Raw genomic sequence first — 22,314 nt, 5'->3', positions numbered from 1 at the left:
GGGAAAAGTATAGGATACTAGCAAAACATTTTAACAGGAAGATGCTCCTAGGTCCAATTGTTCAGGGACTTTATTTGAAGGACAAGCAGGAAAGAACTTTATAAAGAAAGTTAAAACACATTCTAGGGACCAGTGAGATGGCAAAGCAGGGTAAGGGTGCCTGCTGCCAAGCCTGAGGACCAAGGCTGGTGACTGAGTTCAATCCCCAGGACCTACCTGGTAGAAGAGAACCACTTCATGCCGTGGCACATGCGCATGCATGTGTCATTTTTAGAAAAACTACAAAGCATTCAAGCCTTAGGAGGACAGCACGGAACACAAAACTGAAAGGCAGCCAGTGTGACAGCACAGAGGTGCGCAGGCAAAGCTCGGAAACCAGGACAACCACCACTGGGGTTCAGTACTGAGATAATCAAACCAGGACAACCACCACTGGGGTTCAGTACTGAGATAATCAAACCAGGACAACCACCACTGGGGTTCAGTACTGAGATAATCAAACCAGGACAACCACCACTGGGGTTCAGTACTGAGATAATCAAACCAGGACAACCACCACTGGGGTTCAGTACTGAGATAATCCATGAAAAATAACTTCCAGGGTAGGTGTGCTGGTCGAGGCCTTTACTCCCTGGGAGGCTGGGGCAGGAGGATCTCTGCTTTCAAGGCCAGCCTGGTCTATGTGGCATATTCCAGGAAAGTTAAGGCTGTTAACACAGAGAAACCCTGTCTCAAAAAACAAAAACAAAAAGCTTCCAAAACAATTGTCTTAAAATACAAAAAACAGCATTAAGCTTGAAAATGTTCAGACCCTCCATGCCGGAAATTCTAGTAACCGAATGATAAAAACTCTGTTCAAATCTTTAGGCAAAACAAAGGTTTCAATCACTATATAAAACAATGTTGTTTGTCTATGAGGAAAGCATTAAAACGAGCCCAAACAATCGTAAACAGTAACATAATACATCCTGATCATAATATTGTAGAATAACTACGAATCTTTCTAATAGTCCCTAACAATGCAGAAGCTTGCACCATGACAGTGTCTACAAGGAAAATGACACACACATGTACATGTGATCTTGACTGTCTACAGAAAGGCCTGGAAAGAAGGACACGAACTTCGTAATACAGTTAAGACACAACTAAAACTTTTACCTTGAGGTTTTTTAGACTAAACCTCTGGAAGGGAATCAAAATACTGGAATTTTATCACATCAAAGCACAAACAACTATTTCTGGGTGAAAGAATTTAATTCTTTGCTAATTTTTGTATCTTAATTATCTATAACACTAGGATACTACCTCCATAATCAGAATGATAAAAAGTGTATAATTCTAATGCTTATGAGGTTAGGGCAGAAGAACTGAAGATTTGGGGAAAGCCTGAGCTAATAACAAGATCCACCATCTGAAAAATAGTATTTTTTGGCCAGAGGCAGGGTTTGAAGACAGGGTTTGTGTGTCTCCGGCTGTCCTCTAACCAGAGACCCACCTGCCTCTGTCTCCTCAGTGTGGGGATTAAAGGTGTGTTCCACCACACCTGGCTAAAAGAAAACATTTTTAAAGTATATATGTATATGAGTGTATGTGTTTCTCTGCTACTATTTACTTTAAAAAGTAACATACCCTGGTAATTTTGCTTTGAGATTTTGCAAAGTATTTTTTTTGTGTTTGAGCCAAGAGTTCTTGTCCGCCTGCTATGGCTAATATAATAGCATCAGCCATTCGGTTATCATGTAAACAAAGGTCAACTGCACTCTCAAAATTGCCAGTCAGCAAAGCCCGAGTAATTAATCCATCAATATCTGCAACAAAGAAACACAACATCCAAGTTAAATAGAGTCTGCTACTAAAAACAATTACTAGAAAACTGTGCACACCAGGTTTTATACACAGGCAAATGGAGAACACAATGCTAATTTTTTATTACTAACAGATGAAATTTTTAAAATAAACTGTCACTATTTACAGAAGCTATGGAAATGGATCAGAATGTATATATAGTAACTTATTTGTATTAGTAAAGATCACTTAGGTGTGTCAGAACTCATCAGCATTTTCAAGACACTGGTTAGACCATAAGTGACAAAAGTTCTCTCTTCCCCTTGCCCAGCATGATGCCACCTTTCTAGTGATGTCTACTGGCACATAACTTAGCTCCTAGGTCTTGGGAGCTCAAAACCACTCATCTACAGAGACCTCTTGTAAAAGCAAAAAGCAACAATGCATTGTTTTCGCTGATTCCTTATGGCTACAAGAGATTTCAGTCAAAGCCAACAGCACTTACCTCCACTGACAGAGATGTTAAACGTCCCTCCAGCTGAAGGCAGAAAATCAGACTCCTGTTTTTCCTCTTTAATTTGCTAAAGAGATGAAAAAGGCAGCAATTTAGCCAAAATGAAGCTGAAAAAAGCTGTTTCAAAATGTCCCAATCTACGTGTAGAAGCTTGGACTTCCAAGGCATGAGTTCCCATGAGATATGAATAAAACCCAGTCATCTGAAACACCAAATCAAGTGTCCACACTCGTCACAGAGACCTGAAAAGTTGCTGTCAAAAGTAAGAAACATTTTTCAGATCCCCCAACTTTGAGTGGCTTCAAAATGCAAAACATACATATTTTTAATTATAGTGTCTATAGGTTTGGCTATAAAATCTTTCTGTCCAAGCTGAATCACAAAAACAAATCCCTTGGTGTCCTCAGTACAAAAATACAGCAAGCCTAGAGTTTTGTATGGCTCAGTTACAGAGTACATGTCTCTCGCAAGTAGGGTTGGTCTCCAGTGCCACAAAGAACAACAACAAAGCAGTATAAACACTGTTTTAACCATTTGAATGTTTTTGAATAAGCCAAATTAAATCAAACATTTCATTTTCCTTTAAATTAGTTATATATTGAACAGCACAAAGTCTGACAATACACACACACACACACACAACAAAAGTTACAAACTGAGTGACTCAATTCAAAATCTAAATACAAAATTGCTGTGGAATATTACTTTAACTGCGTGTTAGACTTGTTTCTGCTGCACTTGTTTAACGATGTAAAGAATGTCACATCTGCATATGCTGTTGCATATCACCCTATGTAAAGGTGTGTCATATCGGTTTAAACTGCATTTGTTTAATTATGAGAAGATGTGTTGCTGTTTCACCTTGACAACATAAGGCACCTGTTTGGTCTAATAAAGAGCTGAACAGCCAATAGGGAGGCAGAGAAAGGATAAATGGGGCTGTCAGAGACAAGAAATAGGAGGAGAAATCTAGGCTCAAGGAAAGAAGAGAACAAGGGAGAAAGAGAGGCCCACGTCCAGAGCAAGACGCCAGTCAGACGTGAGGAGCGGTAGAAGACGTACAGAAGGAAAGAGAAGTACAAGCCCTGAGGCAAAAGGCCGCTAAAGAGAAACAGGTGAATTTAAGGTAAAAGAGCTAGCAAGCTAGGCAGAGCATTCGTAACTAGTAAGAAGTCTCTGTGTCATGATTTGGGAGCTGGCTGGTGGCCTAAAAGAAACAGTCTAGCATACAAAATGATCTGAAATTCAAAACTTCTTAGATTTCCAGATTAAAAATAATCAGCTTTATGAAGACTCTGTACAGACACCCCAAGCCTTTCTTCTGAAATGAAAACAAAGTTATCCGATATGAACTCAAACGTTCATGCAGACATTTGTTCTGCCCACACAGCTGACTGTGAAAGCTGAGTCATTCTGTGCAGAGAACAGCACTGGCTCATCTAAGACTTAGGTAACACTTTACCCTATTCCTTCTCCCCTTAGAAAAGTGCTGGCATTCACATTCATCACCCATCCTCACTACCTCTGTTTCCTAAATTTACAGAATGACACTTTCAGGCTAGAGACGCACACCGGGTATGGATACAAGGACCTGGGGTGCGTGAGGCCCGGGGTTCAACCCCTAGGACGACACAAATAGCACAATCTTCCCATTTCAAACGTGCTTTCTATGTACAGTTAACACACCTTTACTTATGAACTCCTGAGAGACAAGTAGGGCCCCAAATGCTTAATTTCTTACCTACTGAAAACCTTGAATGTACAAGGTACCATATCTGAAAAGCAAATAGTATCTGTTAAGTTGGGAGCGTAGCCCCCAACCCCTGGCATCCATACCAGCCTCCCTGGCCTGGGAGTTGCTTTGGTCTGGACCAGCATGCCAGGTCCTGACCACTCCCACAGGGTATTTAAGTGGGATTCCCAGAGGAGAAACGTGGTTTTCGGGTCTGTAAGTGCTCCCTGCTTTCCTGTCTCCCCACCATGCGCTTGGCCACCCAAGAGCGTCTTACTTAATAAAACAATGGACATTTTGATTTGGTTTGATTTGACCTAACTGGATATCTTGCGCCTTTCTTCTTACTTTTTTACTTAACAGTATCATCAAGACCAAAGGGAAGATTTTCTCCCCTTACACACAGTTTGTTTCAAGCCTTCACAATATGCAATGACTACTGTTTGCTAAGTATTTTATCACCTATTATTTCATGAGTACATGAACAAACAGACTTTAATTTGATGGTACATAGTTAATATACAGAAATGAATACCCTTGCAGGTATCTATAATTTTCCTAGGTATCTCCAAAACTAGTTCAAAATTTTAGCAAGATTTTACAGTGTTCTTTATTTCCTTATTAAATTCTGGGAGATTGATTTTAATAGAAAATATATTTCATAATCACTTTACAGCAGTCCAATATGTTTATGAATTATTTATAAGCATTCTATAGTCAAGATAGTCCCCCCTACCATAAAAGGCAAAGGAAAAGTCAAAGATTAGATAAGACATAAGAACTTGATTAATTTTCCAAGATGAAATAAAATAGAAAGCAAGAAAAGTAAACTATGGAATTAGTTATTAGTTGGGGGAGAAAAAGAGAGTCACAAGGAAATAAATTAATGACACAGCTCTGTATTCAAGGTCTCTTTTCAATTAGTTATAGAAATTACCAAGCACAGCTAAGGACACACTAATAGTTAAGTCATCACAATTAGCTTAGTTTTACAAAATATTCTTTGCTGTGTCCCAGTTCAGGACCAATTTAGAAGCATCTATCACTGAGAGCGGGCTATACAAATCAAAGTGTCAAAAAAAAAAAAAAAGCATTAACTTGACATGCACAGCAACTGCATTTCTGAGTAAAATCTCTGTCAGTTTAGCATACTGGCAGCCATCTGACCCAATTAAGGAAATCTCACATCTACCACTAATTTTAAGACATAGTAATAAGAACCTGGGCCAAAGAACTAGCGTGCAGAGATACTGTTGTTAGGCAAGATAAATAGACTCTCTTACCCTTAAAACACTTGAGAAAAAATACATTCAACATAATTGACAACAAGTAGTCAAAAAAAGTCCATATTTTCATGTGAGATACACAATTATCACATAACTGTCCAATATAATAAAAATAAGTACCTCTCCCAAGAGCTGCTCTCCAGCAGCGGGGCTCTCCTCCCCATCACTCTGTGCTACTTGGTCAGGGTCTTTAAGAGCCTTTGGTACATAAAACAATCACAGAGGGAGGTGAAGAAAGCAGCATTAAAAGGTTATTAGTAACAAGAGAGACAAAGACCCAACCAACCACATCCAGAGCTTGATCGTGAGCAGCAACCTGGCAAGTTTATCCCAGAAACAACATTAAAAGGAAAGCAGGAACGATCACTACCACCACCTTCCCTTTTGGCTACCAAATGTCACATGACATACAAGCGATTTACCTTATCTGAGCAGACATTGGTTCAGTTTTCCCTTTTAAGAAGTTCAAATATACCAAAAGACATGCTTTACCAGCTAAACTTAAGATGAGAATTATAAACTTACTAAAATCCTTGGAACTGGCATTTTCTAAATCAGTAGGCACAAAACAGATCAGCTTCTCAAACTACCCTTCTTGTGAGGATCTAACCAAACTCTCAGGAGAAAGCTATGTTTAAAGGCCTTCTTACCACATCGGATCCATCCACTTTGTTCAAGGCCAAAGCAATCTGAAAGGAAAACAACAACTCACCTACTAAACACAATTCTATTCAGGGTGTACAGCAAGGTTCGGCTTTACTCCATTCTCAGCCAGACCCCACAAAAGTTCCTATCAGGGGAAGTATGTTTAGGAAGAGCAAGACACCTGTGCACAGCTGGTTCTCACTGGTTCTAGCTCCATTTACAGGGGATTCTACTATCCAGATGATCTTCAGCTCTGCTATCTAACCTACAATCAACCTTGAAAGAAACATGTTCTTGGACTTTGTTGTTTTAATAACTATAAATCATTGCTTGTTTGCTTGTTATTTTTTTTCTTATTGTTTTGTTTTCTAAGACCGGATCTCACTATGTCACCCTGGCTGGCCTGGAACTCATGGTGATTTATTGGCTCTGCCTCCTGAGTGCTAGGGTTAAAGACTTGCACACCTGGCTTACAATTACATTTTAAAAAGATGTCCTCAGGTACTCAATATAGAATGAATTGTTTTAGAAGTATTTTGATAATGATTGTATTTCCTAATTGTTTTGCTTTCAGACATACAAGCAAAATTTTAAGTTTTCTTCTGAAAACTTAGAAAAATCAGAGCATCAAGGAGTTATGGCTAATAAGGAAATCAAATAAACCCTAACACTTTAAAGGAGTAAGCGAAGACACTAGCAGTGTGGCTGCCCTCAGAGGAGCATCAGAAGCAGCCCGTGCCATTCAGGCAGCTGTGCAATGCTACAGAAAACTTTAGTTTCCATCAACAGAGGTGAAGGGTCTGAGAACAGGACAGCGTTCTTGAGGCTTCCACCGTTTTTGCTGCTGCTGACACTGACATCAGCACCGACACATGAAGACTAGAAAACGCTAATGTGGTTTTCTCTTTCAAAAAGGGAATTCTTTCTTTCAAAAGTTAAACTACGAAGCAAACTACTTAGACCTTGTTTACTTAGTGACAAAAATTCATCCTCCAGATACCTGTTACTGGTCAACAATAAGCCACTTAAGAATTTCATGCTAGGGGGCTGGAGAGATGGCTCAGCGGTTAAGAGCATTGCCTGCTCTTCCAAAGGTCCTGAGTTCAATTCCCGGCAACCACATGGTGGCTCACAACCATCTGTAATGAGGTCTGGTGCCCTCTTCTGACCTACAGGCATACATGCAGACAGAATATTGTATACATAATAAATAAGTAAATATTTAAAAAAAAAAAAAAAGAATTTCATGCTAGCTGGGCAGTGGTGGCCTGGCACACGTCTTCAATCCCAGCACTCAGGAAAAAGAAAAGGCAGATCTCTGAGTTTGAGGTCAACCTGGTGTACAAATTGATCCATGTCAGCCAGGACTAAACAGAGAAACTGTCTCAAAAACAAAAGTTTCAAGCTAAGGCATCAGTCTAGCGAGGCTGAAGAGCACAGTTGTCCTGACAGTGTTCTTCTTCCCTTAAACCAGTCCCCGCCACCCTCCCGCTGCCAGGCCACTGTGACACACCTTAATAAACACCCCGGTGTGTGTGACAAACTATCCCTGACAGTGGCTGAATTAAAGGTGGTTCTGGCCGAAGTGGAGTTTCACACTGAAAACGTTGTCTGTGACTGACTGATCTGAGAACACCCTTGAGAACTCTATAAACAGACAGCCCCCACACAGCACAGGAGCGTCTGTGTGAGTTTACCTTCTTCCCCAGATCTTCTCTCCTGTAGCCAAGAAGCTCGAGGTATTTCCCACGAGAGTCGTCCTCAAAATTTACCTGTGAGAAGAGACACAAGCTTCAAACAAAGACCTACACTTAAAACCTAGTTTTTCTAAGAACTGACTAAATTCTAAATCAAATTACTAAAAAAAAAAATCTAAAGTCTATAAAAATCCTGAAAATTCATGGTGCAAAAAGAACTTAGCTTTCACAACTGGCTTTTTAGATATGCAAGCGTGTATATGCGTGAGTGCTGGTTTGTGCACACGACAGGGGTCTGTTACTGAGCCCAGCTTGGGTTTCTTGAATTTCGTCATGCATTCCTGAAGTCATACTATGTCTTCAGAAGGAAGACAGACTTAAGATTATCATAGGAACAGCTATCAGTAATGAAATAAAACCGACCTTAGGGCCAGAGGGATGGCTGAGCAGGTGAATGCGCTCGCTGTAAAAGGAGCCTGCACGAAGACATGCAGAAACAGAAATTAATAAACCCAACTTCACCTTCAAGAAGGACCACACATTCTTCTCAAACTCAGTCTGAGACGCATCAATCTTCCTCTGGCAGTAACTGGTGAAGCTCTGGGACTGCACAACCTGCTGCAGCTGCTCCGAGCGGCTCAGGAAGTCCTTCTCCGTCACCACCTGACTGATGAACACGTGCTGCCGCTGCTGCTGCGGCTCCGCTCCCTGCTGAGGCTGCACTTTAGCATGCTCAAAAGTCACCAGTTTCCCTCCAAACTGTGAGAAGAAACAAACTCATCAGCCACTAAACCGTGCCCCCAAAGTAAATATATTATAAGCCTGCCAAAATAAAGAACTGTATGGAGATCTCTGACACACCTCCCACTGTTCTTTTCAGTTTTCACAAGGCACCCTGGACGCAATGTCCTTTGTGCTGCCCCACAATGTCTCGGCTAATATGCCACACTGAACCATAAAAACGAAATCCACCTACTGAGAAGGAGGCACCGACAGGCCTTCGGACCCACTTGGGTGGCTTCTTCAGGGGGAGCACTATGCTGTGCTGAGTGGTCTGCTGTGGGATTTGTAACGGAGGAAGGGGCTGTCCTGTGCCGAAGGGATCGAGATTCCCAAAAGATGATGAAAGCTATTTTCAAAGAAGTATGAGTTAGTCACCTACATAAACTAAGTTGCAGTTTTTCAAATCATACATAGAAGTGTCAATTATCCAGCAGAGCAGCATTGTAAAGGAATTATACAAGGCGGATATTTTTCTCAGTTATAAAAGCCTGAATACTCCTATTACCTTGTCAACTTGTTTTTGCCTTAAACCGTCTATGCTCCCTCCCATGATAGAATAAACACTGATCCGTCCATCAAAGGAAGCAGCTGACAGGACAGCAGGATTTCGAGGACACCACTGGATGTCAAAGCACCACTGTGTGTTGGTGGGAAGTTCATACAATACCTAGTCCAACATAAACAAACACAAGTTAGAAAAAGGTGCGGCCAGAGCATAACCAAATAAGTAATGTTGGCAGTGAGAACAGCTGAACATTTGCTCTAGAAAAGGCTTTAGCTAAGAAAACCAATGGCGAGTTCTTCTTAAAGTGTAGTGGTCCCCGGGACAGTCCACCGCCACAGTGCAGTATTGGTCCCCGGGACAGTCCACTGCTACGGTGCAGTACTGGTCCCCGGGACAGTCCACTGCTACGGTGCAGTATTGGTCCCTGGGACAGTCCACTGCTACGGTGCAATATTGGTCCCCGGGACAGTCCACTGCTATGGTGCAATATTGGTCCCTGGGACGGCCCACAGCTACGGTGCAGTGTCCCTGGAATGGCCCACAGCTACGGTGCAGTGTCCCTGGGATGGTCCACCACTACGGTGCAGTGTCCCTGGGATGGTCCACTGTAACAGGAATGCTAGTCAGTATTTCTTTTCCTAAAATGGCAGGAGGAGACAAGCTGGAAAGGCCAGAACATTTTATCAAATTCTAGTGCTACTGTTTTCAACTGCTTAGGCATGGCAAGATCCAAAGAACTATAATTAGGTCATTTGAAAACCAAACTTTAAACCAAAGTTAGAAAGAACTCAGTGACAAATCTGGCTTTTAGCCACAAAAGAAAACATGCCTATCTCATTCTTCTTATTGAAGAATCCTAACAAAAGCTCCTCTAAGTTTCCTACAGAAGGAAGAGAACACGGGAAAACTTTACAAATGCTCTTACAGGGCCAGGGAGACAGTGCCATGTGTAAAATGTGTGCCATGCAAGCATGAGGTCTGCAGGTCAAGTTCCTGCAGCCACAGGGAAAGTCAGGTCTGGTACTCGCTACAGACAGCTGGGGAGGCAGAGGCAGGGGACTACTGCATAAGCTGACCAGCCCACTCAGGGAGGTCAATGAGACTCCGTCTCAGAAAATCCGCAGAGACACAACTAACAAAGGCGCACTGTCGATTTCTCAGCCAGGTCATAGGCACTAAGTGCTCATGCACCTGGACATGAACATATGCACACACACACGAAATGAAAATAAAGCTACTCGAGGCCCTAAGTTCAATGTTCAACAGCTAAAAGAACAAAACCTATTAAAACTTTTTTTTTTTTGGTTTTCACTTATTCCTCTGTGTGTGTGTGTGTGATAGGTAAGTGTGGCGGCATATGTTACAGTACACACGCAGAGGACAACTTTCAGGAGTCAGTTCTCCCTTCCACCTTATTGTCTCTGCCATGGCTGACTCATGAGCATCTAGACGGTCCTGATTCCCGTCTCACTGCAGGAGCCACTGCATCCTGTTCATGTGGGTTCCAGGAATCAAACTCAGGTTCCCACACTTTACTGCTGAGCCATCTTGCCAGCTGGAAGACTGTGGGGTTTTGTTTGTTTGTTTTTAATGGGGCTGGAAATGAAGCCTAGGACTTTCACAAGCTAACAAGCAACTGCTTGACTTTTGAGCCACACGCCTAGCATCAAAACACCTACAAAAGCACCTGCAATAATACACTTTAATAGAGGAAAGGCAAAGGGTATAAGGCTGTAACTAGGTCTGAAGAGATGGCTCAGCAGATGAGCGCACTGGCTGCTCTTCCAGATGACCTGGGTTCAGTTCCCAGCTCCAACATGGTAGCCATAACTGTAACTCCAGGTCCAACACCCTCACACAGGCACACATGCAGGCAAAACACCAATGCACATATAATAAAAATGAATCATTTTTTAAAAGGCTGTAGCTAGACTATGTCCCAACAGAGAAAGACTAATTTTATTTTATTTTGTTTTATTTTTTTTGGTTTTTCAAGACAGGGTTTCTCTGTGGCTTTGGAGCCTGTCCTGGAACTAGCTCTGTAGACCAGGCTGGTCTCGAACTCACAGAGACCCGCCTGCCTCTGCCTCCCGAGTGCTGGGATTAAAGGCGTGCGCCACCACCACCCGGCTTGAAAGACTAATTTTAAACATTGAAGGACATGAGCCGGAGAATGTTCCTGACAGAGATCTGATGGGTCAGCATCTCAGAGCTTCCTCCAGTGGGCTTAATTACAATTGTGGCCTTAAAACCATATGGAAATGGCTGATAAAATGGAAATAAAGTGTCATGAGTGCTGAAAAGTTGAAGCGTTCCTCGTCCTACCTCTCCAGTGTTAGGGTTGGAGCACAGAATCTTAGCATCTTTTCCACAGCTTAGTAACAATTCAGGATCGGCCATGCTCCAAGCAATTGCCAAAATTCCCCTATAGAAACACAGTGGGAGAGAGGAACAAGTGAGAACAAGATACAGTCGTATATTAGTTCGCTTACTAGTTCAAACTGTTAGCTTAAAAAAGAAGAGCAGACTGGTGGGAGACCACAAAAAGATGAGGAAATGCTCAATCCCAAGACAGGGTTTCTCTGTGGCTTTGGAGCCTGTCTTGGAACTAGCTCTTGTAGACCAGGCTGTCCTCGAACTCACAGAGATCCACCTGCCTCTGCCTCTCAAGTACTGGGGTTAAAGGCGTGTGCTACCACCGCCTCGTTGAAATATTCAATCTTGAGGAAAACAAATTTCCAATCACTGCTGTGCAGGCCCAGGAGACGCCCAGACAGCTGGCCTGAATATGACTCACAGTAACTCAGGAACATGTGTGCTACAAAGACACAGGCTGTTGAACACCATACAGTAACTCAGGAACATGTGTGCTACAAAGACACAGGCTGTTGAACACCATGCGCAGTGCAGAGGGGCAGAAACGAGAGTGAGTGCCCAACAACACGGCCTGTGGAGTACTTGGTCCCAGGCCGGGTTTTATGAGAAATCTCATAGATAAAAACCCCTCATAGAGCTAGGTGATGCGGGCAGCGCAAACCTTTAATCCCAGACTCATATGACAGGACCAAATGGATCTCTGGGAGTTTCAGTCCAACTTGGTCTACATATATACAAATCCTGTCTCAAAAAAAAAATCAAACTAAGCCTCATACGTGGGAGGCCAGCGCTCTCCTGCCAGCCTCCATCCACAGTCCTGTTTTTGGCTTCTGTTACCAGGAAGTAGTCTTTATCGAGTATAATGAAAAGAAAAATTTAGATATTTTTTAAAGAAATATTAAGCTCTAAAGTCTAGAAACATGGTTTTATAGATCACTATATTAAAGGGATATTTTTATGTCAATATAGAGGAAATATAGTGTATCCTTGGGCTATGCACAGTGTAATCCTTGGATAGGAAGACGGCTCAGTAGTGAGGTGCTTGCCATACACACGTCTACAGACAGACCACTGAGATGGCTCGCAGGTAATGGCCTATGACCTGGGTCAGTCCCTGGGTTCCGTGAGAGGCGACACTGACCTCCACAGCATGTGGAGCGAGTCCATGCCCAACACCCACACTCACATGCACACAAAGCCAGGCATGGGAGCACACATTTGTAATCCCATCTGCGGATGGAGAAAGGCAGACCCACAGAGCTCACCTGATAGCCATAGATCCAATGGGGACTCCAGGTACAGTGTCTCAAAACTGCATGGCTGAGGAATGCTCAGAAAGCCATCAGGCATGACTTCTAGCTGCCACAAACATGCCTGCACCTCCCCCCGCACACAATCTTCTGTACTCAATTATTTAGAGAGAGTGAGCATTAATCATTTTGTCTTTTCTATATTCATACCTACATTACTCAGAGATTCTATGAGAAAGCAGAATTAAGTTTGGGCATTTCTTAAGAGCATATAATTTGAGATCTGAGTATTTTGCTCAGTGGTAAACACTTGCTTAGTATATACAAGGCCCTGAGTTTGATTTTTGACACAGCAACAATACAACTAATAGCCAAAGTTTGTTCATTTAGAAAAAAATGTTTTTAAATTATGTGTGTGTACGCGCGCACGTGCGTGTGCATGGGAGTGCAGGGGCATCAGACTCCCCTGAAGCTAGAGTTACAGATTGTGAGCTGCCATTTGGGTGCTGGGAAATAAACTCAGGTCCTCTGGAAGAGCAACAAGTGTTCTTAACTACTGAGTTATCTCCCCAGCTCAATAAATTATATATTATGCTATTATTAATATGTAAGGTCAGATTTTAAAGAAACAGAATTATAAGGCTGGAAGAGACCAAATAATCAAGTAATCTACCACTTATTAGCACAAGAAAAATGCCAACTAGAGATTGTTTCTGTCATTAGCACTGGGCTTTGCTAAATTATGATGGCCCATTCCCAAGCTCTGTGGTAAAAACTCTGAGATCAGTGTTTGGGCTGACTTTGGACAAGTTTAACCTTCAATTTCTGGCCTGTAAGACATGCAACGGCAGTTTCTCCAGTTATTCTGTTATGAGGATTGATTAAGGTGCCATGTACAATGGTTGCACACTGTCTGTTATGGAAGAGTTATCTGTCTTCCTTCTACAATGCAAGTTCCCTGCAGTTAGTGTAGTGGTTTGGATGAGAATGGCCCCCATAGGCTCATGTATGAATAAAAGGTCCCCAACTGTAGGAACCATCTGGGAAGGATTAGGACGTGTTGCCTTGTTGGAGAAGGTTTAACACTCGGGTAGGCTTTGAGGTCAGGCCCAGTCTGCTGTCTAAGGATCAGGTGTGAGCGCTCAGCCCCTGCTCCAGCACGGTACCTGCTGCCACACTCCTCACCATGGTCGTCATGGACTTGCCTCTGAAACTGAACAAGCCCCCAACTAAATGCTTTCTTTTATAAGTAGCCTTGGTTGTGTGTATTTTCCCAGCGATAAGAAGGCAATTAAAACAGGTGAGAATTTTGTGTGTTTTACTGTATACATTAATACACTCAATCTTAAATAAAATAAGAAAAATATTAAGGCTCCTCAACAGCATCTTTTTTCTACTAAAAACCAGACTAAAATATAACATTTAAGGAGAAATTGGTTCTGGCCAAATTCTTCTCCTTTATGAGCAACTTATAGACAGATCACAAACTTCAGAAACTTCACAAACGATAGGAGAAGGGGGGGAAAGGACTTAAAAGTTCAGTCACATGTCACTAAACAGGAAGTCCCCAAAGTACTTAGAAACTAGTACATTTTCTTTGTTTGTTTGTTTGGTTGGTTGGTTGGGTGGTTTTTCGAGACACGTTTCTCTGTGTTAAAGTCTTAGCTGTCCTGGGAGACTCTCTGTAGACCCAGCTATCCTCCTGCCTCTGCCTCCTGAGTGCTGGGATTAAAGATGTGTGCCACCACCTGGCTAGAAACTAGTATAATATTAAAAGGGATTTTCTTATTTAAATACATTGAACTAATTTACTTAAATTTGCTACTAAATAGGTATCATCGATAGGAAATTTGCCAAATTAATGAAATACAAAGACACTAAGTCATGAGAAAATTCCCATTTTCAAAACATCTACTCAATATATTACTGCAAACTGAAAGCAGATCACCTAATTTCTCAAAAATGTTTGCTTTTAAAGTAAAATAGAATAAAACCAGTTTCTAAACTGTTGCTATATGGCATCAAATTTTCTTAAGTATGATGACTAATATGGATCTAATTGTATAATCAATGTCAAGATTTAATAGACTCCAATTTTTACCCATTATTTTAGGTGATTTTAATTTCCTAAATGCACTATGTAGCTGAAGATGGCCTTGAACTGCCAAGTGCTGGGATTACAGACACACATCTCTATGCTTGGCTTAATTGTTTTAAAGAAAGTGGTGAAGAATACTTTAACAGAGGATTCATGTTAGCATGATATGATCTATCTACCATTTTAGAGTAAAAATCCTGACTACTGTTTAAAATAAAAAGTAGTAATTATGTTTTAGGATTTAAAAATAAAGAAACGAAGTTCCTTGAAACAGTAGTATGGTACCTGGCATGATTTTCCAGAACCCGGATAGGAGAGGCGGCAAACCGAAGGTCCCACATCTGGACCACGGGTAATCGATCATCCTCAGAGGCCAGGACCATCTGCGTAGCAACGTCCGGGTGCCACGCCAGCCCAGAACAGTGCATCTGCAGACAGGGAAGGCCACATCTTAGCAATCATGTTACTTTATGAGAAGCAGACCTAAAATTTGAGGGCTATGTCACCACTAAAATAAACAGGAAAATGCATTGGCTGAGATTAGTTTTGAACCTTTTAAATGTTACTAAACAGTTTTAAGCATTTGATATTTCTTATTCATCTACTTGATACACATAAAGCAATTCAGAGTCAAAATAATTCTAAAATGAATTTCACTATCAATACTGTAACTAAGAATAATTTATACAGGGGCTGGAGAGATGGCTCAGAGGTTAAGAGCATTGCCTCCTCTTCCAAAGGTCCTGAGTTCAATTCCCAGCAACCACATGGTGGCTCACAACCATCTGTAATGGGGTCTGCTGCCCTCTTCTGGCCTGCAGGCATACACACAAACAGAGTATTGTATACATAATAAATAAAGAAATATTTAAAAAAAAAAAAGAATAATTTATACAAACTTAAAATATAAGACTTTCAAAAATAAAAATAAGGTTCTCAACTAAAAACTAAAGCCTTCTACCTTTCCTCAAAAAAAAAAAAAAAAAGAAAAAAAATATCTTAAACATCTAAAGTTTCCTGAGACAATGAGACATTACTATTGTTGGGAATGACCATTCTAGTATTTATATATAATATTTATTTATATTATAATATAGTATAATGACTCATTTCTAATACAGTCTATATAATGACTAAAACTATTTTTGCATGCTTTGTCCCACTGGAACTTGGGTTTTAAAATTTCTGGTCCATTTACACTATGGTAATCTGGAGGAAGGCTCTTTTCAACAGGTCCGTGGTGTTAAAATGATATACACATTCTGACTTAGGCACTCTTATTTTAGAAAATCTTTAACCAGGGTGGGCACCATGGCTCAGCACATAAAGGCACTTACTATCAAACCTGAAGACCTAAGTATAATCTCTGGGACCATATGAAAGAAGGAGAACTAAGTCATGCAAATTGTCCTTGAACCAGCACAAAAGTGCACAATGGAGCGTGAATGCTCAAATAACCGCCAAAAACAGACAAACAAAAAAAAACATAAATGTGATATAAGTATTTTTTATGTTTTAAGAAAGAAAGAAAAAGAGAGGGAGGGAGGGAAAGGAGGAAGAGAGAGAGAAAGAGAGAGAGAGAGAGAGAAAATAAGGCCACCAAAATGGCTCACTGGGCAAATGTGCCTCTCACCAAGTCCACTTCAACCTGAGTTTGATCTCTGAGACCCACCTGATTCCAAAAGTTGTCCTCTGAACACAACATGTGCTTCATGGCACACATGCACCCACATGGACATGCACATAAAATTACAAAATAAAGTGCTTAAAAAAATAAAAAAACAAGCCGGGAGGGGGAGGAGCACACATTTAATCTTTGGAGGCAGAGCCAGGCAGAGCTCTGTGAGTTCGAGGCCAGCCTGGTCTACAGAGTGAGTTCCAGGACAGGCTCCAAATCTACACAGAAAAATCCTGTCTCAAAAAATCAAAATAATGAAATTACATAAATAATAAAACATACCCAACATGGTTTACTGGGTATTTAATTACTGTCACTAAGGGGGAGGGGGCATTCATCCCACTATTAAGTCATTGATAAAAAAGACAATTTTAATTTTACAAAGCCTTGATTTCTTGAAACAAGCCCCAGGGTACACAGCAGAAGCATTCATGTCCATCACAAGTCAACCCTATACTTACTCTGTTACTGTGATCGCTGACTTTGATGATCGGCTCATTTTTCCTAAGATCCCACACAGTTGCCCGGCCACTGGGACTCGCTGATGCTAAAATATGCTGGACTTGTCTGTTCCATGCAATGCAGCTGATGTCTTCTGGCGGCTGTTAAGGACAAACCATTAAAGACCATCTCCATGCTGGGCTGTTGGCTTTATCAAACTGACAGTCTGAAGTCGCCGGGAACTACCTCTATCAGCTGGCTCTGAGGGTGTGTCTGTACACTTTCTGACTGCTGACTGATGTGGGGTGCCTCCCTGGACACATGGGTCTAGGCTATAAAAGGAAAGTAACTGACCAAGCCACCTGACCTCCAGAGATGACAGACTTTGATCGGGACATGTAAGCGACATAAATCCTTTCTTTCCCAAATTGGTTTTGGGCAGTGTCTAACTCCAGCAACAGACTAGGATATTACAATATTCAACTTTAATTATAAAGCCAAGTGTGGTGGCACACACCTTTAGTCCCAGCACTCTGGAGACAGGTCAATTTCTGAGTTCAAAGCCAGTTTTGAGTTTCAGGACAGCCAGAGAGAGCTACATAGTAAGACCCTGTCTCAAAAAACTAAAAATTAAATTTAATCATAAATTCTTATTCTTCATTTATAATTTTTTCTGTCTTTATTTTTTCTTGAGACAGACAGGTCTCAAGTATGTACCTCTGGCCAGCCTGGAACTCACAGAGATCCACCAGCCTTTACTTCTGGGGTTAAAGGTGGACCATCATGCCTGCCTGACCCTTTAGCTTTTCTTTTTTTTTTTTTTTTTTAAATCTATTACTGGGCTGGAGAGATGGCTCAGTGGTTAAGAACACTGTCTGCTTGTCTAAAGGTCCTGAGTTCAATTCCCAGCAACCAAGTAGTGGCTCACAACCATCTGTAATGAGATCTGGTGCCCTCTTCTGGCCTGTAGGTGTGCATGTAGGCAGAATACTGCATACACATAAATAAATAAATCTTTTAAAAAAATAAAATCTATTACTTAGAAATTAGATCCACAGCCAGGCATTGTTTAAAATACAGATCTGCAGAGCTCCAACTACTTTGTGTTGTTTTTAATATTGTCTCGTCCAACAAGTATTTGCTGATTCTTGCTATAAACTAAGCCATTTCTTTATTTGCAGCTGTTGCAAGACAGACCACAAACTACAAAATGGATGGCTAATGAATGTGACCTAGAATCAGAAAGGACAAAAATGGGAGGCTGGACTACTGGGGAAACACCTTTATAAGTAGCAGACTATATCATTAAAGCCACCTTTCAAGACTTCAAAATGGCAGGAGCAGTTCCAAAGGCCAGTAAAACTGGGCATCTACACAATAAGATACCTTGTAGAAAGACTATAGTTGTTTTATTTTTTGAGACAGGGTCTCACTATGTAGCCCTAGCTGCTCTGGAACTCACTCTGTAGACCAGGCTGGCCTTGAACTCACAGAGATCTGCCTGCCTCTTCCTGCTGAGTGTTAGGGTTAAAGGCCTGTGCTACCATACCCAGCAACACTTTAGTTTAGATAAAGTCTCATTCTATATTCCTGAGGACTTCAAACTCAAGGCAATCCTCCTGCCTCCACCTTACAAGAGAAACATATTTATCAATACTTTACTATGCCACAAGGAATTTAATGATATGTAAGTACTAGTTTGCGTTCAAATACTTAAAACCATCATGAATACATTTAAAAGATTGGCTTGATTTCTTTCCTTACACTGATCAACAATTAATGTTATACCTGTGTTTTGGCCCCTGGTGTCATTGGAGTTGCAAAATTGTTTAGATCCCAAATGTAGATTTCAGATTCATTAGCACCAGAGGCTACCAAATTGGTCTGCAAAAAGAAATAATAATCAAATAACAAATAACTAAAAACCCAGAATAACTAAAACTAAAATGTTCACTTTAATACATAACAGTTTTCCTAGTGATTCAAAACAATCTTATGTGTGGCTTCCTAATTATCCAAAATTCTTCATCAAAGTTAACTTTTTTAGAGAAACATTATAACTTTCCAAATGAAATATGTCTCCTGACAATGAAACTATTTTAAAGCAATATGTTATAAAAGAGAGCAGTTCCGAGGTTAAACTGTTAAAGAATTAAACACATTAGCCACATAGGGCCCGGTGCTTGTGGTTTTGCATCTCTGGAACAAAAGCAGTCGCCAGTTACTGCTCTCCTTCAGTAAATCCTACCCGAGTGCTCATAATGCAGGCACTGTATCAACTGAGTTACCTCCTAAACCCCCTAGGCTTCTGTTGTTGTCTGAGATAGTCTCGTGTAGCATAGGCTGGCTTTGAACTTACCATGTAGTTTGGGGCTAGCCTCAAACTCCTGATCCAAATTTTTCCTGCACCTCCCAAGTGCTGAGGTAACAAGCATGTGCACCATGTCCAGCTCCTAACCTGAAGTCTGAACTGTAGTCTTCCTCTTTCATTCCTAATACTGAAGTCAGTAGTTTTTTCAAATGAAGAACAAATATTCTAAGAACCAAGAATGAATGTCAACCAAAGTCAAACCTGGAAAATGTTTACATCCAAGGCTCTCACTGGCCCAGTATGCTTGTCCTTCTGGGCAATCACAACCTCCTTGTCTCCAGCTATGATTTTAGAAGGATCATAAAGAATAATGTTTCCATTTTCTCCGCCTGCAATCAGAACTCCAGAAATATCTCCTTTGGAATCCATCTTATGAGGTCCCCAGATCAACTTGTGGTACCTTAAGGAGAAAATAAATAACCCATTCTTAGAAACAAATTAAGTGTCTTAATATATTAAATCACATTTTTGTCTATATCTATGTAATACAAACTGTAGTTTCTCTTTGACTCCTGCTGACTATACCCCTAGTAAAATAAAATTTTAATGTCGACTTATATATTTGTATTTGATTTCCAGATCTCTAAACAATGAAGACTCTGCAGAGTAATACAGTATAGAAAGTTTACTTGAACTTAAAAATGACTTTATTGGGCTGGAGAGATGGCTCATGGTTAACAGCACTGACTGCTGTTCTTCCAGTGGTTCTGAGTTCAATTATCAGCAACCACATAGTGACTCACAACCATCTCTAATGAGATCTAGTGCCCTCTTCTAAGCCTACAGGGATACATGCAGACAAAACACTGTATTTATAATACATACATAAATCTTTTTTTAAAAAATGGCTTTACTACAATGACTTTATCATTTGTGCAACCCTGGGCAAGTTACTTAATATTTCCAAAATTTGTTTACCTGCACAACAAAGAGCTAATCAACTGCTTTCATGGAAAATAAGACATTGGGTCAGCCAGTGGTAGCACATGCCTTTAATGCCAGCACTTGGGAGGCAAAGGCAGGAGGAACTCTATGAATTATTTTTTATTTTTTTAATGATTTATTCATCTTTATTTTATGTGCATTGGTGTGAAGGTGTCAGAGCCCCTGGAACTGGATTTTCAGACAGTTGTGAGCTGCCATGTGGGTGCTGGGAATTGAACCCGGGTCCTCTGGAAGAGCAGTTAGTGCTCTTAACCGCTGAATCATTTCTCCAGCCCCTGGTACCCTATGAATTTGAGGCCAGCCTACAGAGTGAGTTCAGGACAGCCAAGATGACATAGAGAAACCCTGTCTCGAAAGAAAAAAAAAAAGCAAGCAAGTAAGCATTCTATTTGACTAAAGAGTATTCATGAAAATATAGCCTATGGGACAGGAATAATAAAAGTGTTAAGGGAGTCATTATTAAAAATTTCTAAGTAGCGATCCTGTCTTTAAAAAAAAAACAAATTATGTGTGTGTACAAAAATATTCATATACTCCCTTCTTTATTCATATCTGTATTTTATAAAATAAAAGAGACAAAAAAAAGGATGTTAGAAACTGGAATCTTATGGCCATTCTACATAAAATATTAATGAAACATTCAACAGGACATATACACACACAGATATATAAATATTTTATTTCCATAAAAATGTACTTGTACAATTTTTCATAAGTTTTTCATGTCACCGAAATTATTCCTTAAAGTCTCTAATAATTATAATTATAGCCAGAGGTAGAGCACAGGGCCGGGTGAAGCTCACTTGGTAGAGTGTTTGTCCAGCATGCACGAAGTCCTGGGTTCAGTCCCAGGCATAGCATAACTAGCAGGGGTGGTGATTTGCCCATAATACTAGACTCACGACCAGAGGCAGGAGAAGCAGAAGTCCAGGGCATCCTTGCCTACTAATGAGTGCCAGGTCAGCCTGGGTTACACAAGACCCTGCCTCAAAATGAAAAAGAAAAGAAAAGAAAAGAAAGCCACCTACCACAACACATACTTAAATAAAATGTGACCTTCAGGCTGAATCTCATACCTGTGAGAAGAGGAGAAAGTAGCACAGGACTTCATATCCAAGGATGGGTCCGAAAGGTCAAACTCAAATATCTCCAGGGAAGCATTGGTACTAAATGTTGCATCCAACTGCTGAGCAGACGTTCCTACAGAAAATATATACATGGTAACTACATCCGCAAAACAAAGACTTAGAAAGTGGCATGAAAGAGAAACTAAAAGCATGCTTGTCATGAATACACCAGTGGCTGAAACCTCAGCACGCATGCCACTGAGCATGTCGAAGTTCCTACAACAATGAGATCCTGGCACAGGGCTGGGAGATGACGTCTCTATGAGTGGGTAGTGACAGGTAAGGTTTTAAAGGTTATACATATCTTAGAATCTCTCTGGAGAAACAGCCCCATGTTTTAAGTATACAAAGCTATATTTAAAAAGTGCCTCTGTTAAGTTTGCTCATAATTCACTGAAATTCTTTGCTATGTCATTTGCTGTTCCAACTTCTGTTGGGCTAAAGATAAACCTGAGTCCTGGGTACTGGAAGGATACTATGTATGTAACCCATGACCAACGCCATGAAGTACGCACTGCAAACACAGGAAGGACACCAGATAAAGTGACAGGGAAGAAGGAGGTATCTAGCTGGAGAATGAGAAACCTTTCAGAGAAGATGAAGCTTGCACTAATGAAGAAAGCAGACAAGAAATTAGGCTAATCACACTGTCTTCTCTTTTGAACTTACCTGTGGCGAGGTAAATGGGGTGGTTCTGGGCAGGGCTCCATGCCTGCATTGCTGTACGATCTACTTCCTTTAACTTCATTCTGCTAAAATGAACATTTCACAGAGAAATACTGAGTACATACCACAGAATATAAAAAATACATAGAGACATACTGAACAAATCACTAAAATATTAATAATACCCAAGTACCAATACTACAAATGCATTGTTTTTTGGAAATGTTCACTATTAGACATCAACCAAGGGACTATTTTGGAACAAATATTCCATTATTCTAATTCTTTATGGATATACAGACGAATGCCCATTATCTGAAACGACAGGGACCAGAAATGCTTCAGATTTCAGACTTTCTGATACTAGAATATTTTCTAGACCTTACTGACTGAGCATGCCTAGATACAAAGTTTA

At 40.7% G+C, this 22,314-nt stretch overlaps 1 protein-coding gene across 14 annotated transcripts in view; it reads right to left on the bottom strand.

Moving 5' to 3' along the window:
• LOC121460738 (protein transport protein Sec31A) overlaps positions 1 to 22,314 on the bottom strand; it is a 57,201-nt gene that overhangs the window by 24,683 nt on the left and 10,204 nt on the right. For 7 of the 14 annotated variants that reach the window (XM_041671246.1, XM_041671249.1, XM_041671251.1 and 4 more), the window contains exons 2-16: positions 21,903 to 21,985; positions 21,183 to 21,306; positions 19,363 to 19,561; positions 18,579 to 18,674; positions 16,811 to 16,951; positions 14,957 to 15,099; positions 11,273 to 11,372; positions 8,948 to 9,109; positions 8,636 to 8,788; positions 8,182 to 8,418; positions 7,660 to 7,734; positions 5,968 to 6,006; positions 5,438 to 5,515; positions 2,291 to 2,366; positions 1,630 to 1,808 (exon numbers count right to left, since the gene is read on the bottom strand). In XM_041671246.1, the coding sequence (XP_041527180.1) occupies positions 1,630 to 1,808; positions 2,291 to 2,366; positions 5,438 to 5,515; positions 5,968 to 6,006; positions 7,660 to 7,734; positions 8,182 to 8,418; positions 8,636 to 8,788; positions 8,948 to 9,109; positions 11,273 to 11,372; positions 14,957 to 15,099; positions 16,811 to 16,951; positions 18,579 to 18,674; positions 19,363 to 19,561; positions 21,183 to 21,306; positions 21,903 to 21,981 (1,881 nt within the window). In that variant the 5' untranslated portion in view covers positions 21,982 to 21,985. The remainder of the gene's footprint in view (positions 1 to 1,629; positions 1,809 to 2,290; positions 2,367 to 5,437; positions 5,516 to 5,967; positions 6,007 to 7,659; positions 7,735 to 8,181; positions 8,419 to 8,635; positions 8,789 to 8,947; positions 9,110 to 11,272; positions 11,373 to 14,956; positions 15,100 to 16,810; positions 16,952 to 18,578; positions 18,675 to 19,362; positions 19,562 to 21,182; positions 21,307 to 21,902; positions 21,986 to 22,314) is intronic. The other 7 variants (XM_041671255.1, XM_041671259.1, XM_041671260.1 and 4 more) reach the window with 4 other exon arrangements.

Source organism: Microtus oregoni, unplaced genomic scaffold (assembly GCF_018167655.1).
Source record: "Microtus oregoni isolate MIOR12 unplaced genomic scaffold, Mior012 000021F_ref0000039, whole genome shotgun sequence".
Lineage (NCBI taxonomy): Eukaryota > Metazoa > Chordata > Mammalia > Rodentia > Cricetidae > Microtus > Microtus oregoni.
This window is presented reverse-complemented; position numbering and strand designations above follow the sequence as displayed.